General features: G+C 45.8%; 1 protein-coding gene and 1 long non-coding RNA gene across 4 annotated transcripts in view; one reads left to right on the top strand and one right to left on the bottom strand.

Annotated features, from left to right (window-relative positions):
• Positions 1–965: 965 nt before the first annotated feature.
• On the bottom strand, positions 966–5,163 carry LOC113952727. 2 transcript variants are annotated; one of them, XR_003529637.1, is made up of 4 exons: positions 4,898–5,163; positions 4,722–4,788; positions 3,548–3,648; positions 966–1,468 (listed from the first exon to the last, which is right to left on the bottom strand). It is a non-coding gene; the product is annotated as an uncharacterized LOC113952727 (long non-coding RNA). The 2 variants fall into 2 exon arrangements; XR_003529636.1 differs by having other exon boundaries at positions 968–1,468; positions 4,722–5,163.
• Positions 5,164–5,798: 635 nt separating this feature from the next.
• Positions 5,799–25,992, top strand: part of ADCY9 (adenylate cyclase 9) — an 85,517-nt gene continuing 65,323 nt past the window's right edge. For both annotated transcript variants that reach the window (XM_027654863.1, XM_027654862.1), the window contains exon 1: positions 5,799–7,677. In XM_027654863.1, the coding sequence (XP_027510664.1) occupies positions 5,979–7,677 (1,699 nt within the window). In that variant the 5' untranslated portion in view covers positions 5,799–5,978. The remainder of the gene's footprint in view (positions 7,678–25,992) is intronic.

Genomic DNA, 25,992 nt, shown 5'->3' with positions numbered 1-25,992 from the left:
GCTTGGTTGTAGCCTGCCCCTTATCTCTCTAATTTGAATGTCCTGAGAGGCTGCAAGTAGCTGGAGCAGGAGCTTGATGCTGACTTGAGGGGACATCAACAACTGCCACTTGTACAGCCCTTCTCCTGCTCTTTACTCCTCGGTACTTCCACACCCACACAGTCCCACTCACAGCAACATGAACACTCCTGTTTTGAGTCAGAAAATGCCTTCTTTTTTCCCTTTCTTCTTTTAAAGAAGCAGAGTGTCACACAAGTCCCTCCACTGAGTGTTCACAGCTGTAAAAGCCCGTTAGATGAGGCTGTATTTGCAGGCAACAGTGGGACTTCCTCTCTTCGGAAACGGAGCAACTTTCTATTTTGGGCTGTGCTGACTCAAGGGTGAGGTACCCAAGCTGATTCAGCAGCTTGGCAAGCCAGGAGAACTTCTGGTTATGAACAGAATGAGCAATAAATTTTGTCTTCGTCTTACAGAAATGTATATTTGAGTGAAGCCACCTCCTGGTGGCAGACATTTTGCCAAACAAGCAGAATATTCTGCATTGCTTTCAGCATAAAGACCTCTCCAATGAAACAACCATAAAGCCTGCAAGTAAAATCCGGTCCCACAGGAGCCAGAGATTCCCACTCTAACGGACCAGGATTTATCCTCCCTCTTGAGTCACATAAAAAGACCCAATTCACATAAAAAGGTCTTCTACTGCTTACTCACTTATTTTATCTGAGCATCTGGTATACAAAATTGCCTCAGCAACAGGAATAAGTTGAACAGCAATTTCAGAAGGATGAAAGCACACAACACAAAACCAACCTGGCCACTGTGAGGAAGTGAGAAGAACGCACCACCCACTTACTCAGCTTCTGTGGCTTCGTATGGAAAAGATGTCAAAGGTAATCCTTGTGCTCTTCTGCTATGGAAAAATGAGATAAGCACTGTGATACTTGAATAATTTTAAAAACCATGGAGCAGGAACAATGTTTCACAATATTTTCTAATGTTTGCCTGTGATCTATGAAAACAAGTCAGAAAATCTGGTGGGTTTTGGTTTTTCTAATGAGTTCTTTCACCTAGAGGTTACCAGGATTCAAAACAATGAATGCTGCACATGTCCACAAGGATGAAGACAGAGAAGTTTGTAAGAAAGTGAGATGTTGCCATTTATTAAGGTAAGAAAGGAGGGAACGGGGCATCCGAGCTGTCTCCCTTGAGTCTGTGTGATGGCCAAAACAGATTTTAACATATTTGCCTCCAATATTTATTCTGTTTCCAGACAGGACCAATAGTCCATGACGCCTGTTCCTTCAGGCTGCAAGTTTTCCTTTGACAGCACACAATAAAAGCTGCAAACTTCTTAATAGCATTCCTCCTCCCCAGCTCCACCAACCACGCTGGCATTAAGACACGCCGTTGTTCCAGCCAGCCGTTCCCATGTCATATTCTTCTGCCTCGTGAAGGCGGTTTGTGAAGTCTAAAAAAGCATCATGTGGGTTGTCACATTTCAGAACCCCCTAAATAACTCCGTGTGGCTCCATCAGATAAGCGGCGAAGTACAATATTATGAACGTCAAACAAGAGCTCATCATTGGAGCTGGCAAAGCTGTGCCTCCGAGAGGAGGAGTAAACTCAGTTCTGTAGACTAAATATGTATATTAGTGGCATGAAGCTAAGAGAACTCTGCAAGTAGGATTTGTATTTGCCCAGCTACTGCTCTGCAAAGTATCTCTTCCAACCCAGCCTTTGAGAAAGGAAACCAGTCACAGAGTACTTTGGAAGGGTGGCCAGAATTCTCCACAGGAGACCAGCACAACCCAGGCCAGAAGGAACCCAAGACTCAAAATCCAGACTGTGTGGAGGCTCCCAGCACTACCAGGATGTGCTCAATGTGGTTGCTAAGAAAGTGATTCGAAGGAAGCATCTTCCTTGAAGAAAGCTACAGACATTAGGAATATAATACTGCCTGTATTATCCAATAGTGTGGGGTTAAACTCCTCCTGGATAAAAACAAACCAGAAGGTGGCAGGGGGGTAATAATGGATACAACTTCAAACCACTTCTTGCCCTCTAAAACAAACCTTACTCATGCTTGATGTAAATCCAAGCATCACTGGCATTTCTTGCTTGCTGCTTATATGTATTTATTCTTGAGTTCAACAGAGAAAAAAAAAATCATGATAAAAGCAAAGTCAAGTTAAAAATTCAGTCTTTCAGGAGACAGCATTAGGTCTGTCCCAGCCAGAACAGAGCTAATGAAAAATGAAGACAAGACAACTGGTCCCCAACAACGGAAACACAGTGTGCTTCCACAGTGTTCCACATGCCCTCTCACTTGGTAATGAGAGGGGAAGTTGGAGAATGGCTGGGCCAGTAAGTGTTGGGCATCTGTTCCATCCAAAAGATCAAGAGGAGGACCAGGATAGGAGTCTATGAGTTAGTAATGGGAGCTTCCTTGGGGGAGCAAGGATTCTGAACAACCTCAAAATCCCGATGTGAAGCTCACCAAAGCAGGGTTTGACAAGTCAGATGTCTCCTTCCATCCCACTTCACTCCTTCGAACCAGCTGGGAAAGAGGAACTACTTCATTAGCAGAGATCAAAAGCTGTCTCTGACTAGTAGCCAGACAAAATTTGGGATCATGTGGGTCACTCAGTGAAAACTTGTGATGTAGCCAGTATCTTTGATGTGATTCTGTTTATTCTAAGAACATACAAAGTCCCGCTTTATTGAGCACAGGGGGAGCAAGATACACTTCTCTTGCTTCTCACTGAGCTTTGCTCTTGCCTGTCCTCCTCCTCCTCCTCCTGCACACAAGTTGGTCCATGTCCAACAGATGCTGGATTCTTCTAAGTGCACACAGGGAATTCTGTATGAGTGGCATCTCTCCCTGGACTGCGTGAGCACACTCGTGCACCTGAGCTCCCTCTGGGCAGGACACACACCTGAACCTCCTTCTCCCTGCGCTCACCCACGGCTGCACATACACAACAGCCTCATCTGGAATGAAGGAGCCATTCCACATCCTCATCCTCACCTCAGGTGAAAATTAAAGCCCAGCCAAGCAAGTTTCAGTAATTTTAAAGGCCTCAAATTTCACTACAGTCCAGGCAAGTAATATTTTACTTATTTACTGCCTGTGTATTCTCAATCACCCTGGACCAAAGGAACTGAGTGAAGTCACGACTTTGTTGATACCAGAGGGAACACACACACATCTTCAGCTGGAGGGAAATGGACCCTGATGTTCTTCTCAACAACATCCTCGCTTAGAAATAATAATGGCTTAAACTATTTTCTGTCCTCCACCATATTTTAGTTCTTTCTAGTTCCTGCCTTTTTCAGAGGATGTTTGGGAAATGGAGCTGATCCAGACTGGCAGTTGAACTCAAAAGCAATAACAATAATACAAAACCATCATTTAAAAAGCCTGTAAAAATCTATGCTGAAATTTTGGTACCTCTTAAATCTCAAAAGTTCAAATCACACGATTTCTACAACAACAAAAATCTTACAGGTTTACATAACAAAGTGAAAAAAACACACATAGTTTTACCTCAAAGTCTTTGCCAGTGAGGTCACTTTTTCCACCACGTCTTTGAATCCTTGGAAGTTGTAGCACTTCTTTAATCCTCCAGATTAAATAAATTCATCATCCTTTATGAAGTCAAAATGTAACTTAAAGTACATTAAGATGAATCAATAAAAAAGTTGGACAGAACTTTTAGTAAATTTATCAATTAATAGGCAAACCCAGGAGGCCATCCTGCCTTTCTGCTCTGTCAGCTCAGGGATTTCTTTCCTCCCAACAGTGTTTATGTAAGAGCCGCATGGAAAGCAGCAGTCACTATAAAATATTGATCAGCTGAGCCATTAGCTGGAATCCAAGAGACAACTGTGTCATAGCAAAAACAGAACAAGTACTGCTACTGATTGGAAATTTTTATTATAGATTATTTTGGTATTTGAGCACGTCAGGAAATAAATTTTTTTTCAAAATAGTGTTAGTAAAAACATGTGTTACGGCATGGTTAAGGGGAGAAGAAGCATCTTTACAAAGGAGAGGGAAAAAAAGGCAGGTTTCAGTTTCAGTAACTGTGCGGCCACAGATTTTCTATTATGATTTTTGAAAAAGATCATTATGGTTGGAAAAGACCTGCAAGACCACTGAGTCCAGTCTTCGACCCAACACCACCATGCCCACTAAGCCATACCACGAAATGCCACGTCCACTTGTTTTCTGAACACTTCCAGGGATGGTGACTCCACCACTGCCCTGGGCAGCCCTTCCAATGTTTAGTAACCCTTTCTGGAAAGAAATTTGCCCAATATCCAATCCAAACCTCCCCTGGTATAACTTGAGGCCGTTTCCTCTCATCCCATCCCTTGTTCCCTGGGAGCAGAGCCCGAACCCCCCCAGTTCCCCCCTCCTGTCAGGGAGTTGCAGAGAGTGAGAAGGTCCCCCCTGAGCCTCCTTTTCTCCAGGCTGAGCCCCCCCAGCTCCCTCAGCTGCTCCTGCTGCTCCAGACCCTTTCCCAAGTCTATTCCCTTCTCCTGACACGCTCCAGCCCAAGGCGTGAGGAGCCCAGAACTGTCCCAAGGATTGGAGGGGCCTCAGCAGTGCACAGCACTGCCCTGGTCCTGCTGGCCACAATATCACTGGTACAAGCCAGGGTGCCTTTGGATTTATTTTATGGAATGGTGTGGTCTTCAGAAGAGAAGGGACTTACTGTTTGGGAAGAGGCACTGCAGAACGCAGGACTGCTGAAGTGAAGTGCTTTTCTGGGAAAGGCTCACCTGGAAACCCGTAAATGGGATTCAGGGAAGCAGAAGCCACAGCAGGAAGAACCGGGGCTGGAGCTGAGGGGCTGAGAGGGACGAGGTGGGACCAATTTGGGAGCATCACCTGTGAGCCAGGGTGAGGGACAGAGCTGGGAGGGGGAGATGGAGCTGTACCACGAGCAGAAACCCCGCGAAGGAGGGAAAGCCACGGGCCATCTGCGAGCAGAGATAATGAAACCGAGGGAGCGGTGCGGGGAGATAGCGTCAGCCATAAACAAGCGGAGGAGAAAAATAACGCGGCGAGTTTGCAGCAGGGCTCGGGCTGAATTGTTTGGTACAGCGCGTGTTGTCTGCGCACGACAAGTGTCAGCCGGAGGGGAGGGCGGTGGCGGGGGCAGCCCGGGAACCCCGCACCCGGCCCCTCGCTGAGAGCTGTCCCCGCTGAGGGGCCCGCGCGCCTCCTGCCACCCCTCGCTGTCCCGCCGCTCCCTCACGGACGGTCCCACCACCATCGCGCCCGCCCGTCCCTCCCTGAGGGGACCGTTCCCCGCTCCTGCCCGCGCCCCTCGCGCTGGGGCGGGAAGTCTGGGAGGGGGGGGGCGCGCGCTCCCGCCGCACCGCCGCGCCCTATTGGCGAGCGGGGGCGCGCTCCCGCAGCCCCCCCGCGCCCCCCCCCCGCGCCGCGGGGAAGATGGTGGCGGCCGCCTGAGCGCGTCCCAGTGCTCCCCTTCCTCCCCTCAGACAGGCGGGCGGGCGGGCGGAGCGCAGGGGAGCGGTCGCCGCTGCCGTCCCGGCTGGGCGGGCGGTTGAGGGCGGGAGGCGGCCCCTTGTCGGCGGCCGTGAGGGGAGGAAGCGGCGGGGCAGCTGCACCGACATGGAGGAGCGGTCCCCTCCCGGCGGGGGCCCGGCGTCCCCCCCGCGGGGCTGAGCCAGCGGCCCGCCCGCCCCGCGCCTCGGGAGGGCTGCGGGGGAGCGGGGCCAGCGGCGGGCGGCGGCAGCCCCGGCCCAGGCGAGGGGACTATGCGGGGCTGCCACGGCGCGCTGTGTGCGGAGCCCGGCGAGCGGCCGAACGCCGCGGCGCTGCCCGGCCGCCCCTCCGCGGCGAGGACCGGGGGAGACTAGAGGCGACTCTGCGAGGAGCCCGGTGGCTTCGGCAGCCCCTGAGACCCAACTCCGTCGCGGGCTCTTGAGGAGGAATTGACAACATGGCTTCCCCACCGCACCAGCAGCTGCTGCATCACCACAGCACCGAGGTGAGCTGCGACTCCAGCGGGGACAGCAACAGCGTGACGGTGAAAATCAACCCCAAGCAGCACCAGGGCTGCTCCTCTTCCAAGCACTGCAAGTACAGCATCTCCTCCAGCTGCAGCTCGGGGGAGTCGGGGGGCACCCGCCGAGCCGGCGGAGCCGGCGGCAGTGGCTCCGGCCTCCGCCGGCCGAAGAAGCTGCCGCAGCTCTTCGAGAGGGCCTCTTCCAAGTGGTGGAACCCCAAGTTCGACTCCAACAACCTGGAGGAGGCTTGCATGGAGAGATGCTTCCCGCAGACCCAGCGCAGGTTTCGCTATGCCCTCTTCTACATCGGCGTGGCCTGCCTGCTCTGGGGCATCTACTTCGGCGTACACATGAGGGAGAAACAGATTGTTTTCATGGTGCCGGCTCTGTGCTTCCTCCTGGTATGTGTAGCTTTTTTTGTGTTCACTTTCACTAAGACCTACGCCCGCCATTACGTCTGGACTTCTCTGATACTCACCCTCCTGGTGTTTGCTCTGACCCTCGCTCCGCAGTTCCAGGCTCTGAAGCCTGTCTCAGGAAGTGGTGACATGTCCAATCGGACTCCCCCGGCAGATCCCACAGACACTTGTCTTTCTCAAGTGGGCAGTTTTTCTATGTGTATCGAAGTGCTCTTGTTGCTTTACACGGTGATGCACTTACCCCTGTATTTAAGCTTGTTTCTGGGACTGTCCTACTCGGTCCTATTCGAGACCTTTGGTTATCACTTCCGCGACGAGAACTGTTTCACACCTCTCGGAGCCGGCGCGGTTTACTGGGAACTCCTGAGTAAAGCCTTCCTGCACATCTGCATCCATGCCATTGGCATTCATTTATTTATCATGTCCGAAGTCAGATCGAGAAGCACATTCCTGAAAGTGGGGCAATCCATCATGCATGGAAAAGACTTGGAAGTGGAAAAAGCCCTGAAAGAGAGGATGATTCATTCTGTTATGCCAAGAATAATAGCCGATGACTTAATGAAGCAGGGCGATGATGAAAGTGAAAACTCCATCAAACGTCATTCCACCTCAAGCCCCAAAAACAGGAAGAAGAAGCCCTCCATACAGAAAACCCCCATAATATTCCGTCCTTTTAAAATGCAGCAGATAGAGCAGGTGAGCATTTTGTTCGCAGATATCGTCGGCTTCACGAAAATGAGCGCCAACAAATCAGCCCACGCGCTGGTGGGACTCCTGAACGACCTCTTCGGGCGCTTTGACCGTCTGTGCGAGGACACTAAATGTGAGAAGATCAGCACTTTGGGGGACTGTTACTACTGCGTGGCCGGCTGCCCCGAGCCCCGGCCGGATCACGCGTACTGCTGCATCGAGATGGGCTTGGGCATGATCAGGGCCATCGAGCAGTTCTGCCAGGAGAAGAAAGAAATGGTGAACATGAGAGTCGGCGTTCACACTGGGACGGTCCTGTGTGGCATTTTGGGGATGAGGAGGTTCAAGTTCGACGTGTGGTCCAACGATGTCAATTTGGCCAATCTGATGGAGCAGCTCGGGGTGGCTGGGAAGGTCCATATTTCAGAAGCTACTGCCAAATATTTGGATGATCGTTACGAAATGGAGGATGGGAAGGTGATTGAGCGCGTTGGTCAGAGCGTGGTAGCTGACCAGTTGAAAGGTACGTGCTCTTGGTGCTTTCAATTTGTGCTTGTTTTTCTTTTAGGAGAGAAAATAGTTGCCCTGCTCTGTGCTTGCTGACCAGCAAATTGAACGTGTTTTACATTTAACTCCCCGTGCTGGTGATCACAGGCACCGTGGTAATTACAGAATAAAAAGTGCCACAGAGATAAGTGTGAAATATCTGGGGTACTCAAAACGGGCTTTAAGACTCAGCACTCCTTGTGAGAGTCACCTCGTAGGGATGAGAAGGTTCATGTGTTTGCTGTCTGCAAGAGGTTTTTGTTTTACTGTTGTGTGTCATCCTTTAACTCAGTAAGTAAACTTGTTAATTGACTTCATGTGCCATACAAAGAGCATATGTGTTTTGCAAAATTATGTATATCTGTGAAAAGGTTTTTCTGGCATCGGGAGAGTTGGGACTGCGAAGGCATTTGGGAAAAATGACAGCTGGATTCACAGAAAGAAATGAGCACTGTAGATTTGGCAGTTTGATATGGCAAGTTGTTGCAGTTCGGAGTTAGGCTGGAAAAAGTTACTCAGGTGGCTCAGTGAGCTGGCAGATGCTCTCCTTTCTGCAGCTTGAAGGATTTGGGGATGAAACTGCAAATTTGCCATTTGGAGAAGAAAATGAGGGATCCTTTGGTTCCCCTTGGCTAAGGGTCCGATTTTCATTTTTCTGCAGTGTTCATTTTGAAGTGAAACCCTTGGCTGCTTTCTAGCAGCACTTGGAGGCGTGTGCAGGAGGGTTGTACACGCTGAGGGTTTAATTGTCTCTTTTGTCAAAGCTCTGTCTCTTTGGTTCTGTGCCTTTGTCTCACAGAGAGATGATTGTCTGCAGTGGGGAGCTCCCCAAAGTGGGGAGCAGATGGACCAAAATGGGAGTGGAATATGTGACAAACCCTTCTATACTGTCTCTGTGTCTAAAAGCACCCATTTTTTTGAAGTAAGCGTGGAAAACCGAGCGAAAGAACCCGCAGGAGTCACAGACAGGCGCTGTGATGGAGGAAGGAGGTGTTTGTTGCAACAAACACAGGGGAGGCCGGGCTGGTTGTGGAAAGGTCAGTGAGTAAGGACGTGGGGAGAGCTCTGCAGAGCAGTGGCAGCAGCAGTGGCAGCCACTCGCCCCTGGCAGGTGCTTGTTCTGCTGTGACACAAAAACTTATTTTTGGTGAGCTGGCTGTCCACAGGCAGATGGCAACGGGGCTGCAGAGGAAGGCTCACGGGGAGCAGCGAGATCCACAGTGACATTGGTGGCTGGAAGCCATAGGATTGAAGCAGATGTGTGTCCCTGGGCTTTGGCTTTCTGTTTAGCTTCTAAAAATACAAATTCAGTTAATTTCTTTGAAAACTGTTGATGCTGATGTATGTCAGTGGGAGTGTGCTTTCAAGAAGATGGGGATCAGAAGTGGTCTCCCTGTTACTCTAAGATGAATTTTGCTGTTCTGCTGAAAATACGTTGAATAGGTTGTAGATAAACATCCCTGTGATATTTCCCTCCTCCATGCACCTTTGCAGCCAGATGCAGTGTGAGGGCCATGTTGTAGCAACAAATGAAATTCAGTATTTTTGCTGTGTTTATAATTGTACTTGGTATTAATCCCAAAATGACATGAACTTAGTTGTGGAGACTGACAGTACTGCTCTTAAATATTCTTATTTATTTGTTTATATTTTCTAGGAGATCACAAGAGCACAGTGTAGAGCAATTATACCCCATGCCAGGAGTGATTTTTCATGGTATTTCTCAGACTTCTGTCCTTGGTTATGTTTATCATGAGAGGGCACAGGCTGCTGTGCCTCCTCAGTACAGTGGTTTGGATTTTGCAGCTCTGAGTGCCTTTCACAGCTCCTGCTTCAGCCAGGGCACTACAGATGGACAAACTGAAATGCAGTCCAGATAAGATGAAGTTTGCTTTGTGGACTGACATTTAATGGTCTCTCCTTACTCTGAAATGTAGCTATGAAAGCAGCTGGAGCATGTGGTAAGAATTACTTTAACAAGGAATATGGGTTGGGTTTTTTTTTTTCTTCCCCATTTCCCTTCTGTGTTTTGTTGTGGCACTGTAATTAGCTTCCATTTCTTACCAATGTCTTACACAGTTTTAGAAATCAGAATCTATCTGTACTTCTAAACCAAGCACACCTCTGCTGTGACCATCTTTATCCACAGGTTTGTAGCTCCTTTCCCTCTGATGCCCAGACTTTCAGGGGCACGTGGAGGGTGCTGCAGAGTTGCCCATTTCTTCTTGTTTCCTCAGAACTTTGTTCCACAACCAGATTACTCAGCTGGTAGGTAAATGACATCAGGGAAAAAAAAAAAAAGGCAGTGATAAAAGCCATTGAAGAGCAGTGCCACAGGCTGGTGTCTGGGACCTGCTGCAGGGGAGGGTTTTGTTAGGGAGCAGCTCTGAGATTTAATAAGGGAGACTGAGATTTCACTTGCTAATTAATTGTTCTGTGCCAAGCACCTGCTCGGTTCTGTGAATGGAGGTGCTGTTAGGAAGCTTTGCTTTACTATTTCCCTGAGAATCTGTTGATAGTAGTGATAGAGAAGAGGAAGTTTGTTGTGGTTGTTTAATTATGTCATACCTCCTACTTTCTTCAAGTATAAAAATGCTGTGGAGATAACAGCCATAAGCTTTGTTTCCCTGCTGGTACTTCACTTCTCAGCTTCCTTTCAACCTCTGGTATCTTAATTATATCCTATTTTTTACGTTGTATATCTAGTATATTATCTCTTAATTGTCTGAGCTGCCGCAGCAGTCGTAGTACCTTTGTGAGGCTGAGTCAACAGGAGCAAGGAAACTCTTCCCAGAGCAAACTGGGAGGTGCCGAGGCCGCGGTGTCCGTGTCACCCTTCAGGACTCCTGCCTGGCACTGCTTCTGGATGGCTCTTGGAACAAAAGCACCTTTGTGGCTGGAGCACATCAGGCTCCAGCACATCCTGGAGCGAGTCCTCTGCCTGGGCTCACCCAGCAGGAATCCAGGTGCTGCTCTCCAGTGGGCACCAAAGTGGGCTGAGGAGGAGTGGATTGGGCAAACTGCTTCCAAACCCTGCTCCCCGTTCCCTTGGGAATACTCAGGTGGATGTACCCCAGATTGTCCCAGTGCTGCTCGCCTGGTTTATTGGAGTAGGCCAGGCAAAACTAAATTTCTCTTCCTGTTTTGTGGTTCACTGAATTCTTAGGATGGGAATATCTTTTCTTCATCCTTTGCTTCCTTGGCTCCTTAGTGCAAGAGTGGGGCCCTGGTATGTTCCCTCCTGTTTCTGACTTTGGAATTAAGTAGATGGTGTCTAAAACAAACCAACAAAGAGCAAGCCAGTGATGCCTTACAATATTTTCCCCTTTTTGTGGTAGGCCTCTGTTTTCACAGCACCTGATCCCCTTGGATGTGAGGGGAGCACAGAAGAACAGTGTTGCACTGATTTTTTGAGGTACACAGATAAACCCCAGCCATCAGTTCAATTATATTTTCCATAATAATTTTGCTGTAGGGTTTGAGACAATTCACTTTTTCTGTTTGCTTGCTGAGCTTCCTAGCAAATAAATTTATTGAAGTCTCATAGCACAGGTTAATGTGTCCCTTTTGAGCTCTGGAGACAGATATCTCCTCTTGGGATATAAAAAGTTCTGCTCATGGAAATATTTTTGTTTTGCTCTGTTCTTGGTTGTTTGCCTTTCTCTTTCTTGTTACTTGGGAGGTCACAATATTGCTATTTACCAGCCAGCAACTCTTCCAGAAATACCGGGGTCACCAGCATCTTGTTTTTTGAGTGCTCAAAATACATAAGCACGTTGGGGCAAGAATGCTTTCTCTGCGTTTATAGAGCATAGCACAGCAGAACCACCATTTCATTTGGGGCCTCTCTATGTCCACTGATCCTCTAAATAATTCCCGAACTTTCTGCAGCCAGACATCTTGTTCAGTTTGCCTCGAGGAGTGGCTTTGCTGCTGTGTTTCTGTTAGGAGCCCTTGACACCATATAGCCAACCCGCTTTTCTCTCGGGTTTTGTCCCTTATTTCGTCGTGGAAAAAACGCAGAGGGATCCTTGTGCTCTCCATCAGCTGGCTGAGCTGTGCCTGGTGGCAGAGGAAGGTTGGCTTTTACAGCACTTACTGCAGGAAAACTCACCTGAGGCCACTGCTTCCTGATAAGGGTTATGAAAGATCTCCAGCTCGATGTGTTGTCTTTCACTGTTCTCCATGTTTCCTTTCATTTTAAGCATTTCTTTAGTAAATTAGTTACAAAAGTCACCATTTTGCTCTCTACTGAAGCCTTTTACTCCATAAATAGCCTGGCTCTTTACAGGATGCCAACCTGCGACCCGTGGGACGCTTTTCCCGTGGCACAGGGGATACAGCACTGCTTGGTCACTTGATACTCTGCTGCTACTTCATGTTTGGGTTACAGGGAGCACTGCATGGGTGTTCCTGAAAGACAAAAGTCTTGGGTAAGGTTGGGAAGAGATAAGTCATTGAATTTTATTTCCTTTCTTCCCCTCTGCAGCCGATCAGGGGAGACCACGATCACCCCCCGCTGGCAGTGAAATCTCTGCCTGCCCTGTTTCTGTGTCCTTTACCAGCCCTGTGCCCAGGGGTCCTGTAGCTGTCATGTGCTTCTGGAAGTTCATAGGTAGAGGAAAGATCAGATGAAAGTTTTCCTTGGCTTTTTGAGCCCAGCCTGCTGGGCACAGTGTAAATCTAGAAGGTCTGTGCTTGTGCCAGCAGGATGGCTCTGCAGAGCTCTTCGTGCATTCAGCTCTGGGGCTGAGAGCAGCTTTAGCCTCTGACTAGGGAGGGTTTTGGGATGAATAAGGGGGGTTAAGGTACTTGTGTCTTGCCAGCTGCTGTGCAGATCTTTCTGTCCATCCTCTAGTTTCATCATGTTCCATAAATGTAAACCTTAAGATACAGGCTTTTTACGTGGCAGACATTATAATTGTGGACTTCACCTGTTCTGATACTAATCCAACAGTCAGAAATAGATAGAACAAATGTCCATTTTTTTAAGTGGTAATGGATTAAGCATGTATATGTATTTCCATTTTCCCCCAAACAATTCCACATGCTGACAGTGACAGAAGATTTTAGTGACCAGTCAGTTTTATCAGTTCTGCATAATCTGACCTGTTAACTTCTTGTTGAGGCAGTGGTTCATGATCTTATGTGTGAGACTGAAGAGAAGGTATCATATACAGGCTGACTTCACTCCTGTATTTCAAAAATGAAAAGTGCATGGTGACAGATAAAGAATTATAATTAGAGGTAATTTGCATGAAGGCATATTGCCAGGGAGAAGCAAATTCTGCACTGATGGAACATTTTGACATGATCTGTAATTTTACCATGTAATAGCAAGAAAAAAAGGAGGTAAATAGTGAATATAGTTGCTCAACCAGGTTCTTGTCAAGTCATTACCCAGTGAAGATGTCTTTCATAGCTATAAACAAAAGAAAGAACTTTGTAGTTAAGTACCTTAACCTAGTGATTGTTGAGCTTTCTAAATATTTGACAATGCAATGATAACTTTCTGTAAGTAAACCCATGTATGTGTGCAGGTACTGCTCAGCTTGCTGCCAGGCCTGGGCAGGAAGGTCACAATTTCTCCAAATTGTGAAGAAGATTTCTTGAGTTGCTCATGACTTGATTTGTTGAAGACCAAGTAGAAAAATATCTCAATTAAAAAACTACTCACACTTCAGCTGTTTTTATTATTTACAAGAAACTTGGACGGTGTTTGAGACTTTGAGTTCTTTGTGTCATACTTAAGGGCTAATTTGACTGGACCCAGTGAAAAAAAAAATTTATAAGCATAGTTAGAATCTGTATAAGGTTCTTCCCTTTGAAGGGGATGGAGCTTGACCCTGACCATACACTCCATTTAACATCGTGGGCTCTGCTTTAATTTGTCGTGCCCTGACACTAATTAACGAGAAAGTCAAGGCAGTGCTGCGGGGCTGGTGGTGAAGTGTTGCAGCTCTGCCTGTTCAAGCCCTGTCTGAGCCCTGTGGAGTGAAGGAACAGTTTCAATAGACCTCAAACATTTACATCCTGCGAGAGCTGAAGTGAGCGGGGCCAGAGCGGAGCTGCATTCCCGAATGTGGGAAAGGTGAGCGCTGAAATCCGGGATCCTGTGGCACCAGGGGGACACCGTGGCTTCTGCTGCATTCTGGGGTTGCCATCTGCAGTGTCTCTCACCTGGATTTCTATCTGGCTGCCCCAAATCTTGGTGCTGCCGTGTCCACAGGTACCCTACAAATTACAAATCTGAGCTGTCTTCTCCCTGTTTGCTTCAGTAAATCTTCAGAGATAGGAAACTATTTAAATGCAAGAGAATGTCTTCTATAAATAAAAGCCTTGACATGGTGGCTTTTTGGGGGAAAAAGATTGATGGAAAAGGCAAAGCAAAGTCAAAGACACATAGTTTATATTCATCTTCTGTCATGAGGAGGATGCATGATTTGAATGGGTTGTTTAAAACATTTTTTTTTGCAGTTATTTCACAATATGTACTTCACTTTTCCTTCTGGCAGGCAAAGGATATAAGAATTTACATTCACCACTTTTAAACAAAGTACAATTTCACTGGATTTCAAGTTGCTGTAGATTGTCCTGGAATATTATTAAAATTAGGAAATTAGGATTATTTCCTACCATCTACAGCTTGTGTGTAAGCTCTCTCTGTCTTGATCCTGAATCACAAGCTCACTCCATCCATCCTGGCTCTGTAAGGAGAGACAGCCATTCTTCTTTATGTTACAGCTGACACTTGAAAATTCTCAGCTGTTTTTAGGTGGTTTCAGTCTAATTTCTGTCCTTTGAAAAGAAAAGAAGAAAAAAAAAATTTTCCTAGTTTTTAAATTTTTAACTTCCAGTGGGAGCTGCTCTTGCAAAGAAGCCAGCTAGTTAATACAGCCTCATTAACACATTTGAACAGGTTCTGTTATGCAAGTTTGCATTATTGTGATGGCTCTTTCATAGGTTTGAGGGAGGGGATTGTTGGAACTCGATTTAAAGAGGAGCCATGCGGGGTTTGGAAGTGTAGCTGCTGGCTTCCAAGTAATAATCTGTGAAAATACCAAGTGGCAGTTGGAAAAGAAGCAGGGATGGGGACGTACCAGGGCGTTACAGCTCGTTCTTTCCCCAAAGGTCATGTTTGGGCACAGGTTGTCTTGGGCAGTAGGACAGATTTGGCTGATTAGGTGGTTCTGGAGAAGCATTTGTCAGGATTGGACTGCCCCAGAGATCTTCACTGCCCTTACAAGCCAAATTGTTTTCAACAAATTAATAGTTTCTTTCATTCCCCCCTCCCAAAAATGCTTTAACCTTGAGCAATAAGCCTGCAAGATATATGGCTTTGGGGATTGGTGTTTTTTTCGTGGCTCTGAAATTTCTTTGTGAAGGGACTAAACGTTCTGGATGTATTTCTTCAGCCTGCATCCCTGAGGATCAAAATGTCCCTCACAACTGCCTGTAAATTTTTTGGGTTTGTAGTTGTTACAGTAACTTACTGTGGGAATTCTTGGCAAAGCACATAAATAACGAGTATATTGCAAGTCTTTACTTCACTGATAGCACTTGCTGTTCCTCTTGTTGCACGTCTAAAACTGTTCTCTGCAACATGACTTGGTAAATTTAGAAATCACGTTATTGTCATAAAATAGCATTGTTTATAAAATCTCCAAAATTGGCACAGTGCAGAGGAACTGGCAGAATAAAGTCCACAAGCCTGGTGATGGGATCTTTCCTTCTGCCTGTTGCTTGACATGCACAGGAACATGCAGACAAAGGAATAGTAACATCTTGATGATCTACAAGTGAAAGAGCAGTTTGCTTCCTTTTGATTTTTTTATTTTTTTTTCCCCTTCAGCTGAAGTTAATTCAAATCTGTTTGTGTGGATGTCGTCATGGGCTGGAATTCCCAGAGCTCCTGCTGGGCACATGATTCCTTAAACCAGAGGTCCTGCCACTGGAAGGGGAGCAGAGGGGCCATGCACAAAGAGAGTCCCAAAGCATCCAAATCCAGCTGTTTCTATTTATAAAGACTTACTTTCCTTCTGGTGTTATTAATTTGTGGGTCTTGATAGGAAAATTCTTTTCTTTCCTCTAAACAGAGAGAAGAGGGAAAAGTGGAAAGCAAAGCTATGGATAAACAGTGCTGCCAATATTAACAATTAATTATGTTTTAAGGGCCAAAATGGTGATAGTTTGGTTGGCTGTGTTTAACTGCACAATAAGCAAAAGAAAAAAAGCACCCTACAAGAAACACTCCACCCCACAAAAAAAAAAAAAAAAAGTCTGTAATTGAAATAAAACATGCTATGAAACATTGACTCAGCCCACAGGAAATGTAGGAAAACTTCTGCTTCTGATATTAATTCTTTATGTTCATTGGGTAAATAAGGATGTTTGAGTCAGAAATGGAATCCTTTCGGTTTTTAAATGTGCAGCTTCGGTGTTTGACTTAGATGCATGTGCCTGATGGATGGAATAGATGTTAATTTTTGGTGTGCCATTTCCAGAGGACCCTGCTGGGAAGCTTTTCCGTAGCTGTTTCCAGTAGTTCTTGGAATCAGGTTCTTGCCTTCCTTAACTCGTGTTGAAGGGACACGTGAAGTCCTGTAGGTACCGAGTGTCTCTCACCTCTGGCCGACTTGGACGAATGGCCAGCTGATAAATCTTTTGGAAGTGCTCAGGGCCTGACAGGAGCAGTGTCACAGGCAGGATGTAATGAGGAAATGTTCCTGTAAGGGCATTATTTGCAAGGGGACCAGGTACAACGCTAGCTCTGAATTTCCTTTGTTTGGACGGCGTGATGCTGTCCGTGTTTCCAGGTCTGTGTTGGGCCCGCCCTCAGAAACAGCCACAGGATTCCAGGAGGGAGATGGAGACTCTGCTGTGTCACAGGCCCTGGTGCTGTGACTGTACCAGGAGATAATCAGGCTTTGATCCAAGGCTTTTGTAACCTTTCCCATCTATTTCCAGTGTTTAAAACTTGGTTCTTACTTGGAGCGAGTTCGGAGGAGGCCACCAAGATGATTAGAGGGATGGAGCATCTCTCCTGCAAGGAAAGGCTTAGGGGAATTGGGATTGTTCAGCCTGGACAAGAGAAGGCTTCGGGGTGACCTGATTGTAGCCTTCCAGTACCTGAGGGGACTCTGCAGGAAAGATGAAGAGAGATTATTTATAAGGGCCTGGAGTGACAGGACAAGGGGAAATGGCTTCAAACTGACTGAGGGCAGGGTTAGATGGGATATTGGGAAGGAATTCTTGGCTGGGAGGGTGGTAAAGCCCTGGCAGAGTTTACCCAGAGAAGCTGTGGCTGCCCCATCCCTGGAAGTGTCCAAGGCCAGGCTGGACAGGGCTTTGAGCAACCTGGGCTGGTGGAAGGTGTCCCTGCCCATGGCAGGGGGTGGAATGAGATGAGCTTTGAGGTCCCTTCCAACCCAAACCATTCCATGATTCCAGGAACTTGTTTGTCTCTGGCTGACTCCCTGTTTGGGACTGATCTTGCTACTAAGATACAGGTTATGAAAGAGATTCTCTGTCATGTACCTATAAGGTACTGATGAGACAATATGAATCATATTTGATGTTTCAGTTGCTGCTTGGCAATGTGGCATCAACTAGAACCAGAGAGCATTCTTAAAAATACCACGTGAGGATGAGAAAATTTATGGTAAGTTGTTTCATAATTCCAATAAACCATTTAAGAGAAGCACACACACCCCGTGCCTCACCCGAGGTTCTGGAATCCATAACGATCAGTAACTGAATTTTTCTGCTGAGGATGTTAAAGTAACATATACGTCTTTGGTTATGAAACCTTGCTGCTGCTGGAATTTGCTGTGGATACAGGGGTAAACAAAGGTCTGATAGTCTTCACTGAAGTCACATTTTCTTACCTGTGTCAGATACTTTAATTTGATATTTGGCAATAGTTTTCCACAAATAAGTCCAAAAATCTTGGTTACATAAAGCTGTTGTGTTCGTAGAATCATGGAATGGTTTGAGTTGGGAGGGACCTCAAAGCTCATCCCATTCCACCCCATTCTCACTTTATCAGACTCACTCTTGTACAGGGAATTCACACAAACCTCTTCCTCCTCCCCAGCACAGCTCTCTCACCTACTGAGTTGGGAGATGGGATTTTACACCACAAAACCCCTCTGAACTCACAGGAGCTCAGCCCAGCCACTGACCCTTCACAGCAACTCTGGTGTGTCCTGCTCACATCCACAACTGCTCAGTCACAAAATCCTGGAATGGTTTGGGTCAGAAGGGACCTTAAAGCTCATCTCCCTCCACCCCCTGCCATGGGCAGGGACACCTTCCACTAGCCCAGGTTGCTCCAAGCCCCGTCCAACCTGGCCTTGGACACTTGCAGGGATCCAGGGGCAGCCACAGCTTCTCTGGGCAACCTGTGCCAGGGCCTCTCCACCTTCACAACCAAGAATTCCTTCCCAATATCCCATCTAACCCTGCCCTGTGTCGGTTTGAAGTCATTTCCCATTGTCCTGTCACTACATGCCCTTGTAAATAGTCTCTTTTTCCCCATATACATGTGTGTATGTAGAGCATTTCAGTAACTATGTGCATCCTTAGGATGCTTTTTATGTGAAAATACTCCGAGTTGTCGTCGCAGGCTGTTACCTCTCCGTAATCAGACGCTTGAACCGTCTTGGAAACCGTGTTTAATCCTTGCAGCACGAATGGCTATGTGCTCATCAGCTGGGTGGCACTTCTGAATAAACCTTCTGCTTGGCTCTCTGCATTTCATGGGGAGCATCATAAAACCAGCCTGTTGGTAACAGGAGGTGGGAGCTTCAGGACATGCAGGATGCGAAGGTTCAGGACACCGAGGGGAAGGAGCTGTTTTCCCAGCCCCGCCGAAGCTCTGGGATGGCCACTGTGCTGTGCTGCTTGTCCCTGCTCAGGGACAGAGGCACTTTGGCCGTGGCTCTTTGCTGTGCCAGAGTCAGTGAGGGTTTTGTGTCCGTGGTTGGGTGCTGACAGTGAATCAGCCCATACGGGAAGGCATTTTTTGAGCAGGCACAGTGTTTTCTAAAAAAACGCGTGCGTGATGTGGCTATATTTAAAATGGAGTACATCTGTTATGCATTTGATTCTTTCCAAGATTTCGGGAGGTGACAAAGTTGGAAGTTGCCTTAAAATTCAGATTAAGATTTTGTTTTTCCAAGTTAGGATATTTGCCTGCTCGGCTTCCACCCTCACCAGTGCTGCTTTGAAGCAGTGTATTTGCAAAACATTTGAATAAACTGTATTACAGATGTATTTTGGGACTTAGATTATGATTTGAGTTGTATGAGCCTGATATCAGCCATAACCAAGTGTGCAGCCAAGATGGTCATAAATTAGTGTGAGTTCTGCTGCTGCTGTTACAGACCAGGCTTTGCAGTTGGATTATGCTGACGGGGTGTTATTTATCTAACCCTTTTGGAGCAAAGGATTTGGTAATTCTTGCACTGCTTAGTAAGCTCAGGAGTTGGACCATGACCCACCAGTGTTTGGGGCAGCTTTTTAAACACTAAATCCTCTGAATTCAAATGGCACTTGTTAAAGTTTGCGTCTATGATTGTGTAATTTTAAAGAAGAGCCAGTTGGTTTTAACAGCAGAATTATTGATTTGTGGAAATAATGTGATTGTGTGTGTGTGTTAAATGTGATCTTTGGGACATTATGGTAACACAACAGCCTGAGTGAGGAAAATACATAACACTCCATTCAGGAGCTGCATTTAATTTACACTGAGCCTGCCTATAGCTTATCTAAATAAGACAACTTTAAAAGCGGCCAGTGACTTTCACAAATACAAGTAAAGCAAAATGGTGTTCTCAAAGTGTTTGCTGCTGGTTTTAGGTGATCCAGTATAAAGTCAGAGAATCAGGGAATGGTTGGAAAGGATCTTAAAGCTCAACCCGTCCCACTGCCCTGCCATGGGCAGGGACAGCTCCTGCTCTAGACCAGGTTGTTCCAAGCCCCGTCCAACCTGGGCTTAAAACTTCCAGGGATGGGGCAGCCACAGCTTCTCTGGGCAATGGACATGGAGTTCCAGCTGTAAACACAGACTCTGGAGTCAGAAGAAGGATGGCCAACAGTATTTATGAGAGTTTTATTGTCCTTCCAGTGCATATATAAAATGACAGCTCTGCTGCAGTGACTACTGGAGGACAACCTTATGGAAAATGAACCAGTGAAATGTAGCTGGTATCACGTGGGCGTTGAAAGGGTTCATCCTTTGATCTTAATTTACTGAGGCACTTCTTGGACAAGAAGCAGGATTGAATTAATTAAGCAGCCTGTGCTGCTACCTGGGCTTCTCAGGTGCTGAGGAGCTGATGGGGCTGAACCTGTTAGAACCTTGCAGGGCAAAGGAATAGTTCTCATTTTCAGACCTTTTTTTTTTTTATTTTCTGATGTGACTTTGCCCTGTCTCCTAAATTGAAGAAAAAACCCTTTTACTTTCAAGAAAGCCTAAAATAAATGTCTTGATTTGTATACATTTAGATATATTCCTTTAGTAATATATAGTTGACCTGTAACAAACAGGGGATGAAATTTTACTCTCTAGTATTTACTCTCTCCCTTGTCAGGTGATAAAAGTCTACCCCATGGGCACAGTACAGGGACTGGAAAGATCAGCAGGCATTTGAGTAACTTGTGTGCATTAAAGGTGTGTTACTTGTACCTGGATACTGAGGTGAGAGTGAGCCAAGTGCCTGGTTTGAAAACTCTGTAGAGTCCCTTTATTTTCCTAATTAATTAACTCCTGATTTTTACCTGTGGAGCCCATTCCTAAAAAACCTTTGTCTAGATATTTGACTGTGTGAATGTATCATTTTTTGGCCGTGCCCATTCCATAACCTGCCAGAGGAGGTGGGTGCTCCCCACTCACACTCCAGTTCAAGGTGTTGTCGGGGGGGTCTCGGTGTTTGTGTTTTGTGGTGTTCCTGCCTCCTCTAACAAACCTCAGGAGTACCTGACTTCGGTTTCCTGCTCTGTGAAGTTTGACAGTTGCTAATGTGAGGTTTTTTTAATGTGAAGCTTTACCAGGCACATCCTGAAGAGGTGGTGACGAAGCGTTGCCTTGCTGTAACTGAGACTTCTGCTCTACGTTCTACTGTGGGGTTCCTAAAACCGGGTTTAAACCCCAAGAAGTCACACATGTGTTCACTTCTAAATTGTCTTTGTGGTCAGATGAGGGATATGAAGTGCTGGTCTGTGCTGAGGCAGGGGCATGAGCTCATTTATTGATAAGACACTGTGCTAAATGTTTTGGTGACAGTGATTCCCAAAACGCTGATTTTGAGGTTTCTCCAGAAATCCAGGTGCTTGCTGCTGGAGGAGAGTTAAATAGACTAAATAGTGAGTAGATAAAAATAGTATTATTGTTCCATGGGACATGGTGTCTGGCTTGGTCACTGTTTTCTGCAGATACTCTTTTTGTACTGAGATGGGAATCCTTTCTCATATCCCATCACAGTTCCACATTTTCTGCCTATGGCATTTTTCACCCCATGTTGAAATAAGGGGACATATAGGGGAGAATTGCACTTTTTACTGTGGCCTTCATAAAATAATTTGCAGTCTTAAAAAGGTTAAATCTTCACTCACATGTTGGGATGAGAAGAGAAGGGGGACTGTGGGGATACCAGGCACTGTTGTTCCAAAAACAGGATGAAGGATTGCAGGGTCAGCACAGCACCAGTAGAAATGATATTTTTCAGTAAGTTTTTTTTTTCTTTAATACAAAACAGATAATGATTTACCTTTCTTATGCAATGTTATGCTTGTTCTAGAAGAGAGAGGGGGGATTTAAGTGACATTTTTTTGGAAGGAAGTGATTCTTTAACAGTCTAAAGTTTGCTGCTGCTGCTTCATTTACCAGAAGTGAGCCTTTTGGATGTTGGAGATGGAAAGACCATACTGCAGCAGCAGCAGCCTTAAATCTAAGATGCTTTTTATTATTTTGCACTCCCCAAAGTAAATTCCAAGACTTTTAAAACGTGGAAGAGCCTCTACCTGTGCCAGGTGTAGAAGTGGTTGATTCAGTAAACATATCCAGCTAATATTTGACTGTTTGTGTACAGAGGCTGCTTACCACAGCTGTTTAAGTGAGTACTTCTGTTGTGAACCTGTCCCCACGTGTGGAGAAATTGGGAGTTTAGAAGAACTTAAGTGAAAGGAAAATGAACAGCTGATCTTTGGCCCGGTGGGAGATGATTAATTCCCGTGGTCTCAGAGCACAGAGACAATGGTGTCTCTCTATTTCGTGAGCTCTCCATGTAAGTTAGTTTTTTTTTTTTTCTGGATGCTCTTTTTCCTTCTTGATTGCAGATTTTAGGAACCACAGAGGGAGCTGAATTTTCTCAGTGAAGCCCAAGCCACTACCCACGAGAACTTGTGTGCTCTGAAGAAAGGTCGTATTTGCTGGTAGATCATTCTCCCTCCTCCCAAAAAAACCTGACAGCTGTTTTAAGAAGTTATTTTCAGGCTGGAACGTGAAACTTGGAAGAGAACCAGACTCCTTTATAAACAAACTTAGCAGTAGTTGTTGTTCCCCCCATTAAAAATGACTCTGTGTTTTTATTTACAGTTCCATGTAGTTGATCATATGTTAATGCTGTAGTTTATTCCCCCCTTTTTATTTACTTTAATATTTATTTGCTAATAGTTTGAAAGCATAAACAAGTGGAGGCAGTGGTGGACTTTGTCCTGGGAGCTGTAATAGTGTTACCAATGCAATTTGCTGATGTAAAAAAGAAAAGGCAGTACTTGCAGACATTGGTATTATTATGGTTTCTAGCCATAGAACTGAAGAGCAAAACTGACTTCTGAGCAATATCTCACATATTTTGATGCAAGTTTCCAAGGTCCAACAGCACGATGGTAACTTTTCTCAAAATACTGTGGCTTATTTAGATAATTTTTCAGTGTTTGTTTTCTTTGTTCTCTTGCAACTGGAGATAATCCCTGTAGGCATTATAACAGCAAAATATTTTAATGGGATGGAAGCTGTTAAAAGAAAACAGTTATTCCTAAATTCTCCTTTGTATTTTTAATTGTCCGTTAGCTTGTATCTTCAAGAAGTAAATTAGAGAGGAATTTCGTGCTGGTATTTGGAAAAACTGGGAGGCAGTGGGGAAGTGGAAATCAAAGGGACGTTGGGTGACAGTGTGGGGGAAGAGATTACAAGAAGCTGAAATCTGCAGGAAGCTGCTGTGAAGCACTTTTTGTGGAATGTTTCTTTGTCCGGTCCTTAAATCTCGTAACTTGTTTCAATAATAGAAGAAACGTCATCTAAAAAGATGTGAACCAAATGTGTGGGGCACACCAACACCTCCAGCAGGAGTTAAGGAGCTCTATGGGAACACCTTTGGGAGCCTGGCCTTGGAGCAGGCGAGGTCTGGACCAGCCAACATCCCTTGGAGCTTCAGCGTTTGTCACCTGTGGGAAGGGAACTCCCACTCCCAGGGACAGCTGGGCGTGGCCATGGATTGCTCCCTGACAGCTCAGCTGCAAATAACGCTGCAGTGTTTCAGCAGGATGGCATTACAGGAATTTTAATCTTCTTTTTGAATAATTTGAATAATTTGGCATAGAGCTGTGGCTGGTTTACTGAAGTTGTTGGTTTGAGTTGTTTTGTGTGTGTGTTGTGAATCGTCTGACTTGTCCAGGACACGGAATGAAAGAGAGTTGCTGTAGTTGAAGTGGATAGAGATGGTGTTTGTTACCATCAGCAGCTCCATGGAGCAGTGATGTGATGCTGGAGCTGTGCCTTTCCTTTCCATGGAAGTTCAGCGTGCAGCAGTGTCGGTGGCCCATCCCAGTGGTGTGTTCCCTAAGGAGCACAGGGGTGCACAGATGCAGGTTTGCCCACACAGGGTGCAGGATACCCGTTGATATCGTGGAACCCATTTCTGGCAGGGAAATGTGGTGTTCAGCAGATGCTTGGGCACTTGTCCTACCCCCTGAGGGCAGCTGAGCAGAGCAAGGGCCTTCAGAGGGTTGGTGTCCCTCTCCCCCCTCTCTCCCTGTCTCTGCTTCTCATTGCCAAAACTCTTCCCACTGGTAAAAATCCAACACCTAACGATACTAATTTTTACCTGTTACATGCACATGTGTAAGTCTATAAATAAATACATCCATTCAGTGAGCTCAGAACTGAAAAAATACATTGCAGGGGGGGGAGTTTGCTTTTGATGTGAAAACCTTTGGATGCTGCAGCCTTTCCAAATGCCAAGACAGAAGCTGTGTGTGTCTTTCCAGGCTCCCTGGCAGGCAGGTGTGACAGCCCAGGCCAGCGTGGCTGGTGCAGGAGCACATCTACCTGTTGTGTCTTCTCTTGCCCTGCTTATCCCTGTTTCTTTGGCCCAGTCCAACTCCAACCTGGCTTTCCAGCGCTGGTGATTCCTGCTCTGGAGCTGCTTTTGTTGTGGGTACACTTGTGTGATAAGTTTTTGTGATTACGGATGTATTTGTTGTTGGAATTTATTCCGCTCTGCTTTGCAGGCCTTGCCACAACATTTCCAAGTCTGTTTAACTGGATACTTCGCTCTTGCTGTGTAAACTTGCAGAAACCAGACACAGCTGTTTAGAAAGGTTGTTGTGTGAGCTGCTCTTTCTGTGTATTTTCCACATTTATGTTGCATGTGGCAAGATGAAAGCAAAAAAATAGGTGATTTGGGTGAAAATATGAGCCACGGTAGTAAAAGAACCATTTCCTCCTTGTGTAAACAAGAACACTTGTGTACCATGAGACATTCTCAAATATTTTCTCTTCTTGTTTGAATTCTTTTCTTATCTACCTGTACAATTGTATAGGCTTCTCAATAAGCAGATAAATATCAAAGAATAAGAAAATAAACTTGATTTTTTTGATTGAGACAGAGGTGGGAAGTGATGGAAACAGTCTGTGAATGTGAGAATGTTCTCTGAGGTCGCTGAGCCCTGATGGTTTTATTGATAATATTTCAGACTTAATGCCTCTCTCAGCCACGAGGTCAGCCATCAAATCATTAATTTAGTACCGTGTTAGCAGCTCTCTCCTTGCACTTATCTACAGGGAGACTAAATAAAAATACCTTAGAAAAAACCATGTGACTAAGATCAAAATATCCTCGGGGAGGAGCACCTCAGGGGCTGTTTTTAGGTACTGAAAACTTGAGACTGTCTTCCCTCCCCCTCCATAGTTTGGGTTTTTATGGTGCTTTTTTTTTTTGGTGGTTTTATTTGGTTTTTGGGTTTGGGATGATGTTGTTTTGTTGTAGTTGTTTTTTTTTTTTAATCAATTGTGTTTCTTTTCCTAATTGGGAAGTTCGTTGCCTTCAAGTACTAATTTTTAAGGGTCTCAGCAAGTTTTAGGGGATTGTATTTTTTAGATTAATTTTTATGAGAGCTCTTACCCAAGGATTTTTTGCATCTGTTTCAATTAATTTTTATATCTTTTTGATTTTCTTATTAAATTGCACAGGCCTGTGTTTATTACAAAAGGCTGCCAGTGTATGTTTGTATCCAGTTCTCTCAATAATTTGTTCTCTCTGAGAGTTTGAAACTCGAGTCTTTTATTTGGTTTTGTTCAAGTCTGATGTAACAGTGCCAGATCGAATTATTTAAATTTCCCATTATAACCTCCTTACAATTCAAACAGTTTCTACAACACTGGACTTCCACAAGCCCTGAGCTTCTCCAGCCTATGCCTTGCCTTTAATTTGCAATTTAAAATTTCATTGAGAGCTGTGTCCCTCACTCATTTTGATCTCTGCATCAACAGGTTGTGGAAACAGAGTTCTAAACTTGGATTGGGGGAAAAAAGCAAAGTATAAATATATTTCACTCATGTCAGTGAGGCTGTTTAAGGAGGAAACGAGCTGTGTTGAGCAGTTTGAAGCCCTTACTTGGTACAACACAGGACATTCCCAAGGATCACAGAATCACACACAGGATCAACTTGGTTGGAAAAGACCTCTGGCATCATCGAGTCCAGCTTTGACCCACCAGCAGGGAGAACTGGGGGCCTGTTTCTCCAGTCTCCCGCTCGTGTGGGATCCGTGCAGTTGGGGTAGACCTGAGATTTACTCCAGTGATCTAAATGCTGCCTTCTCACAGAATCATGGAGTCACAGGATGGTTTGGGCTGGAAGGGACCTTAAAGCCCATCTCGTTCCACCCCCTTCCACCAACCCAGGCTGCTCCCAGCCCCGTCCAACCTGCCCTTGGACACTTCCAGAGCTGGGGCAGCCACAGCTTCTCTGGGCAACCTGTGCCAGGGCTTTTGACGGAAAGAAGAT

Source organism: Corapipo altera, unplaced genomic scaffold (genome assembly GCF_003945725.1).
Source record: "Corapipo altera isolate COAL_440 unplaced genomic scaffold, ASM394572v1 98, whole genome shotgun sequence".
NCBI lineage: Eukaryota > Metazoa > Chordata > Aves > Passeriformes > Pipridae > Corapipo > Corapipo altera.
The sequence above is the reverse complement of the archived record's forward strand: the minus strand, read 5'-3'. Positions and strand labels throughout refer to the sequence as shown.